Source organism: Elephantulus edwardii, unplaced genomic scaffold (assembly GCF_000299155.1).
Source record: "Elephantulus edwardii isolate Elephantulus edwardi_28Jun2011 unplaced genomic scaffold, EleEdw1.0 scaffold00027, whole genome shotgun sequence".
NCBI lineage: Eukaryota > Metazoa > Chordata > Mammalia > Macroscelidea > Macroscelididae > Elephantulus > Elephantulus edwardii.
The window spans coordinates 17,549,318-17,557,059 of NW_006399777.1; the positions used below are offsets into that span (position 1 = coordinate 17,549,318).

At 50.1% G+C, this 7,742-nt stretch overlaps 1 protein-coding gene across 1 annotated transcript; it reads right to left on the reverse strand.

Moving 5' to 3' along the window:
• Positions 1 to 6,826: 6,826 nt before the first annotated feature.
• Positions 6,827 to 7,225, reverse strand: LOC102851069 (DNA repair protein SWI5 homolog). Its single transcript, XM_006883421.1, has one exon. The coding sequence runs from the start codon at positions 7,223 to 7,225 to the stop codon at positions 6,827 to 6,829; it is 399 nt and encodes a 132-aa protein (XP_006883483.1).
• Between the last annotated feature and the right edge of the window lie 517 nt (positions 7,226 to 7,742).

Below are 7,742 nucleotides of genomic sequence, written 5' to 3' on the forward strand. Positions count from 1 at the left end.
TTTTTGCACTATCGGAGCGAGTGTGGCCAGAGGAAGGCAGATTTGGGCGATGGTGCCAGGGCGCTTGGCATGGAGAGGCTGTGGAGCCTGGTGCTGGGCAGAGAGAGGCACGGACACGCCCTGGCTTCCCAGCTCTCCCCTGGAGATAACAGTGGAGTCTTTCCGCCCCCACCTCCCAGCTCACCGGCCTTCGGGGGGAGGGGAGGTCAGGGTGGCGGTGGCCCACAGTCCGCGGTAGAGGGGAGAAGGACAGGGAACAGACCGCTGCTGTCCAGTGGCCTCGCCCAGATGAGCCGCTCTGCAGACTAAGGTGGGTGAACAGATGCAGAGTGAGAGCATGGGCGTCCCTGACACCTGTAGGAAGGAGTGATTCCCAGAGCCTGTCTCCTGGGGTTACAGGGAGACTAACTAGGACCTGACCTGCTTGGTCTGAGAGGAAGCAGTCCTGAAGGGTGGAACCCCCAACTCCAGCTCTGCTCACCTCCTCTGGTGCCTGTCTGTAAGAGAGAAGACGTGAAGGGCAACCTTGTGTTTAGGGAACAGTTCTCTCTCTCTCTCTCTCTCTCTCTCTCTCTCTCTCTCTCTCTCTCTCTCTCTGTCTCTCCCCTTCCCTCCCTCCCATCCTCTCTCATCTCTTTCTCATCTCTCTCCCTTCCCCCTCCTCTCTCTCATCTCTCTCTTTCATCCCTGTCTCTCCTCTCTGTCTCTCTTATCTCTCTGTCGCTCTCTTTATCTCCCTCCCTCTCTCTCTCCCCTTCTCTCTTTCTCTCTCAGCCAAGTGTTTAAAGCAAAGTTACTGCAGCCAGCCAGTCCTGTGTCCTGAATTCCATGTTTCTGATCTTCATAGGTTCAAGTTTCTGTAGACCAGACTCTCCCCTGTACTAGGAGAAGATTTCTGTGTTTTCTTCACATTCAGATCCAGCAATTGCTGGACTTACTGGGCCTGCAACCCTGAGAGAGAGAAGTCAGCCTGAATCAGGCAGCCTAGCAATCAAATCCCAGTTGTATCACCTGGAGCAAATTTGGAGACGTCCTCATCCTTCAGTTTTCAGCTCTGTAAAATAGTCCCCGACGACAGGTCTTTTACTCCTCCGTGTTTTCCCTTTCTAAATGCTTGGAACCTGGTAGATTCTTCAAGAAGCCAAGTCAGAACAAGTTTCCACAAAGGACCAGGAAATTGATGGGGGGAAATGCGTCTGATGAGTTTGAGTAAAACCTCTGGGCTTCCTCAGAGTCTCTGATAACCTGTGGCCAGCACTGTAAGCCCTCTTTGCATCGACCGTCTGAAAAATGAAAGCAGAAGACCTGAGCCATGGAGCCTACCACCTCCACTGCATGTTCAGGAAGTTCAAGTCCCAGGGAATGGGAAGGACTTAGCCAGGGTCCCTTTGTGGGTCATTAACAATTCTGGTACTGGAACCCATGTCTTCTACCCACGTCAGGGTATTTTTCACTAGCATGTCATTGAGAAATCAGATGACCTTGAATTAGAGAAGTTAGCTTCAACAGTGAGCTTGAGCATGCCAGAGACTATGAGCATTGCAAAGGATAGGACAAGCGTCAGATCTGTTCATACGGTCGCTATGAGTCATGGGCTTCTTTTTGACACCGGCAGCACCAAGGACCCAGAGCTGGGGAACCTTCCTGAAAGAAGGTGGCCCGTCTGGCCAGGCTCTCACAGGCTTGGGTGACCTGATGGGAATGCAGCTTTAATTGGCTGGGGCAGGGTGTATGGTCTCCTGGAACCCGGTTAGTAAGGGCACTGCCAACCGTGAGATTGGCTATTGGCCACTGTAGCCCCTTTTGGAAGAGAGCACCTCCTGCCACTCTTGATGCTTCTTGTTGTTAAGTGCCCTCAAGTCTGCTGTGACTCTTAGTGACCCAGTGACATTCTCACCATCCCTAATACACGCAAGCCCATTGCCGCAGTCACTATGTCAGTCCATCTTGTTGAGAGTTTTTCTCTCATTCACCAGCCTCCCACCTTTCCAAACATGATGTCCCATTCAAAGGAATAGCCTCTCCTATCAACATGCCCAAAGTATGGGAGACAGAGCCTCGCCGTCTTTGCCTCCAAGGAGAACTCTGGCCACGCTTTTTCCAAGACGTAATTAGCTGTCCTTTTGGCAGTCCATGGGGTATTCAGTACTCTTCTCCGGCACCGCACCTTAAAGACGTCACTTGTTCTTCTGTCATTCTTATTCACTATCCAACTTTCAGATGCATCTCTAGTGATTGAAAAGTGGATTAGGTGCACCTCAGTCTTCAAACTGGCACTCTTACTTTTCAGCACTTTGGAGAGATCCCTTCGAAACAGCCGTCTAAGTGCAATGCATCTTTTGATTTCCTAGCGTCTGGTGCCAAGGGTGTTGATTGTATACTTAGGGGGTCGTTTAACCTTAGGTTTTACCTTCCTGGGTCCTTTGCTAGATTATGTTGAGCATGGGTCTGTCTCTGATCGTGGTGTGTTGGGGGACCCCCACTGTAGCTGCTGTGTCTTTCTGCGCCCCAAATCCAACTCAGACCGCACGCAGCTTTTATATGTGTTACTGCTTTGTGCTAGTACCACCTATATCCAGTGAGGCGAAGGGAATCGCTTGCTCTCTGGCCTGTACCCCTACCCTGGTTTTTACTTCCTGCATGAACTCGAAGGCTCCCTATCTTTAGTATATGGGGGATTGGGGCCTGCTGAGCTCGGCAGAACTGCCTAGTGCGTAGAGCTTGACCGTATGAGCTCCAGAGAGGGGAGAGGGGACTAGACTGGAGGAATGTGGTCTGCTGCATCCCAAGCCTGGTGTAGCGGCAGCATTAGTCTAGACCAGAGGACCAAGGTACCTGGATTCTAAAGAAGAGACTCAGCCTGGAGCTGGGTGATGAGGTGTGCTGGGCCAGTAATCTCAGGTGGGCACTGGGCCTTTAAAGGTACCCACGAACTAGCCGAGCGGGAATCTTTGAAGAAACCACACTGGAACACACACACGTTCAGCCCATCAGAGTCCCTGTTCTCAGAAGCAGAGTGATGGCTGCCTCCTGACCCATCATCAATCACGGGTGGGGGTGGAGGAACTGGGTGTCAGCCTGGCCCCGTAGGTTGTGAAAGGATGCTGTTTGACCACAGGTGAGAGATTTCCTAGCATCTGGGAAGCTGCATAGACCTGCAGGTGCTCACATGGCTGGCTGTACCATCAGGGCATGTCCCTGTGTTGATGGCCGTGGTGGGGGCATAGGCACGCCCGTCCTCATTAGGGAGGGCATTGGATGGCACGCAGGCAAGACAGGCCTGAGCGCATGTCTCGGATGGAGAGAGAGCCTGTGAGACAAATGTCGTCTTCCTGAATGCTGCAGTGTGCTGTCCCTGCTTTGTGCCTGGATTTCAGCTTTACCTGCTGCATCTCAGCTTACGTGCCCAGGATACATCTGCTGATTTCTCCTTTGCTAAGATTACCTTTGATTTGTGGTGTTTGAGAATAGTACTGAGTATCTCATGGACTTGCAGAAAAAAAACAAAAACATATGTGTCTTGGAGAAAGTGCCTCCTTGGAAGCAAAGAGAGTAAAGCTTCATCTCACGTACTTTGGGCATGTTGGTAGGAGAGGCACCTCCTTGGAGAGGGACATCATGCTTAGAAACATCAGTGACAGAGAGGAAGACCTTCAAAGAGCTGGATTGACGCCGTGGCAGCAGGAATAGGAGCAAGTGTAGCAGAGATGATAAGGATGGCTCAGGATAGGACATGGTTTAGATCTGCGGTTCAGCAACAGTTAACCACAAGAAGATTACTCCAACAAGACAGGACTTAACAACAAGAAGATTGCTTCAGCTGAAACTTAGAGGTGCAACGGACACAGCAAAAGTTATGTTTGCTTTTCCAGGCCAGTGGCAGCAGGGCTGCTTCTCCGCTGACTTTCTGCCTCCTGTTCTCTGCCCTGGCAGTGGGTCTCCAGGAGAAGGTCCCCTCTGCAGAGAGCACAGTGTGAACAGTTCCCCCAGAATCGTGCATTGCAGGTTCCCGGCAGACAGCTGTGCTTTAGTTGTTCAATCTTTAAGTTGTTCTTTCTCTCCCATCCTTTATCATGACTCACTTGCGTAACCTGATCTTTGAGTGCCTCCCTACCCTCAAGGAACTTACGGTCCATGGGGAATGCAGAGCACATAAGTACAGGAAAAATCTGAGTCATCGCTGGAGTTGGGAGGAGAGCAGGCTGCTGCTGGGAGAATATAGCCAGGCCATATGATGCAGCGATGTCAGAGTTGGTTTCCTGGAGGAGGTGCTTCTGTTGTCTAAATGGTAGGCCTTGCAGGGAGCTTTGCTGGCCTAGTATTGAGGAATGTGCTGCCAACCCAAAGGCATGTAGTTCAAATCCACCCACTGCTCTGTGAAAGAAAGATAGGCAATCTCCTTTGCCTCTGAAAACCCACTGGAGGGGCAGCTATGAGTCTTCCCCAACTCCATGGCACACAACAACAGAAACCCAGTATTTTTCGAAAAAAAGGTATCCCTTTTTCTGCCCTGGTTTGTAAAACATAGAGGGGGGAGGAGCAGGAGATGATGACAGTGGCTTGCAAGTTGCAGACTTTCAGTTTGCTGGTATTAGGTGCTGCCGAGTCTGATTCACAGTGACCCTGTGAACAACAGATCAGAAGGTTGGCCTATCTGTGCTGTCCTCAGCATCTCTGACACACTTGAGCCCAGTGCTGCAGTCACTGTATCACTCCATCCTCTTCGGCTGACCCTACACCTTTCCAAGCATGGTGCCCCTTTCCAAGGAATAGCATCTCCTAGCAACAGACTATGTGAGGGGATGCTTGGCCATCCTTGCCTCCAAGGAGCAAGCGCTCTGGTTACACTTCCTTCAAGACACATCTGTTCTTTTGTCAGCCCATAGGCTGTTCGGTACTCTTCTCCAACCCCACAACTCAAAGGCATCAGTTCTTCTTCTGTCATCCTTATTCAATGTCTAGTTCTCAGGTGCCTAGGAGGTGATGGGAAAGATGCTGAATAAGGCACACCCTAGTCTTTAAAGTGACATCATTGCTCAGTAGTACTTTGGCGAGGTCCCTGACAGCAGACTTTCCCGTGGGTGAGGGCCTATTTACCACTTGTATTCTGTCTCTCACTGGTGAAGGCTTAGGGAGCACTCAGGGACCCATCTACCTTGTGCTCTCTCAGATGCTTTTGTCCACTTCCCTGCCTCACCCTGCCCTCCCACTAACCAAACCCCCCTCCACAGGCAGCACATCCCGAGTGTGGGGTGTAGTATCTTTCCCTCCCCCTCCCAGCCCACCTCCGCCTCCCAGCATGTGCTTTCCTCAGTTCTATCCCTCTCTCTCAGCGCCAGCTGTGGGTTTTCCTTCCCTGAGCATTTTTCTTTACAATTAATCACAAGCTGCCCCTCGCCCTTGCCTCCATTGTCTCTCTGTTCATTAAGGATTTTCAAATGTTTGTTAACTTTTTCGGTATAAAAGCCCTCACTGAATTTTTAACACCTTAAGACTCATCATTTTACCTCTGCCTGCTCACACGGGGTTTATGCGCATGAAATCTCTTGTTTTGAAAATGATGAGATTATCTTGGCGGTGTGATTTGCTGATGGCCCCCATCTGTAGATTAAAAGTGGAGTGAGGTCCACCAGCTTTGAAATAGGATTCCTGCGTCCTTGGCACCTGCGTTATCACAGTGGAGGGGTTTTTACCTGGCACTGGTGAAGAATCCTTCTCGGAAGATTGGATTATGTAGTGGTGGTCAGACCCAGTGCACGGTTCACCTCAAAGAACCTGAATTTCCCAGGGGACCATCTTGAAAGAAATAATAGGGCCAGGGCGACACCCAGGCCTAGAACCTTCTGGTTCTGCCAGAAGATGCCTCGAAATCTCCAATCAATAGCTGAGCTCTTCTGTGCCTCAGTCCTGCTTTCTCCAGCCCCACCATTCATTCTCCTTTCTTCCCTGGCTGGGATGAGAGAGGCTGCAGCCCCAGAACGTCTTTCTTCTTTTGTTGAAGAACGAACAGGCACCATGATGAGAATTCACCTATATTTGGTGGAAGAGGGAAGCGGGACCTTCGGTTTCTGCTAAAAATATGAGAGCATTAACCAGGGCAGAAAAGTGAAAGTGTTAGTGTTTTCTAGCTTGTGCCGAGGAGGCGACGGTAATTACTACCTTTTACGTGATCTGATTATTGTTATCGTTTGCAGCCCTAGAATTATAATGAATCACTTTATACAATAACCAAATAACTTCATTGCCATGTTGTTACTTATTAAGGCCAGTTGGGAATGTTCTCCCTAACAGGTTGTTGTTGTAATACTGCAGACGCAGGTCACACGAGGAGGGTTGGCCCGTTCAGGCTGTACAATTCCCACTCCCCCGTCTCCCCACCCCGCTTCCTCACCCTGCTTCCTCTGCCAGATTCACCCATTCAGTGCCTTTCTGAATGAATGCTGTGCAGGGCCGTCTGCCCTCAGTGTAAATAAATGAGAAAAATGGTTGACTAGAACCTTCAAAAGAGTTAAGAGAGAAAAGTCCAGTTTCCAGTTACCCTCGAATTGTTTCTGCCTCGGAAACCTCATGTGTGACCAGTGTGTGTTACACGTGGTGACTTCGTGTGTTGTTACAGTAGATATGCCCCTTAGATCTGTCACTATCTGATTTTTTTTTTGATTGCTCAAATATTTATTTATACACAGGATCCCTAAGCCCTCTCCTCTCCTCTTCTAACTCTGCTTCCGCTATCTGGAAAAAAGTTCCTGATACTTTGTCTTGGAAGCCCTTTCTCACTGCTTCTCAGACTCATGGCTTCCCATCCCATGGTGTCACTGACAGGCAGCTACGAGCCCACAGCCTCTGTCGAGTCGTCCACGTCCAGAGCAAATTCTGGATACAGCTCTTTGGTGGTGACCCCTCGGATCTCAGCTAGCTTGCCCAGTAGCGTCCGGCCAACATCCTTGATGTCATTATACTCGTGGAGTTGGCTAACGTGGCCCGCCAGCTCTGCCACACTGTAGCGGTCAGACACGAATTGGGAGATCTCTTTATTCAGCATGTCCCTCTTCTCTTTCAGTTTCTGGATGTCAAGCTGCTGAGAATCCTCAATGGTCCCATCAGCCTGGCCAGACGTAGGAGATGGCTGGGGGGATCGGAAGGCTTCTCGGCAACTTTTGGAAAGGCAAGGTTGAGTTCTCCCAAGCCCTGGAGTTCCGGGTCCCCGTTTCGGGGTCTGCAGCATAGAGAGTTCCAGGGCAGGGATGGACAGAACGCTATATTTCTTTTTCAAAAAAATATTTTCCATTTTTTTTCCGGACGGAGCATCTTGATGGCGGCCAGAAACAGTTGTGAAGGGGTTGCACCCTGATTTTTTTTCTGAAGTAGACTGCCAAGCCTTTCCTCCTAGGTGTCTTTGGGTGGCCCTGAACCATTAACCTTGCAGCTCACAGTCCAGTGCATTAAACCGAACCACTTACATCATCCAAGGGTGATGGAATTGTTGTTGTGTGCTGTCAAGTTGGAACTGCCTCGTAGCTGACCCTCTAGGGGGCTTTACAATGCACAGGAGGAGGCTGCCCATGTTTCTCCTGCAAAGCAGCTAGTGGATTCGAACTGTGTGCCTTAGGGTTGGCAGCACAACTTCTTACCACTTGGTGGTGTTACAAACCATCAAGTCGGAACTGAGTATCATAGCTGATACTCAGTCAGATTTTAAGAGCCAGTAAATCTCACCAAGATTGAATATACCATGGACTGCT

Coding starts and splice junctions, on each gene's coding strand:
- LOC102851069 (XM_006883421.1), bottom strand. CDS start 7,225: ATGCTGCAGACCCCGAAACGGGGACCCGGAACTCCAGGGCTTGGGAGA.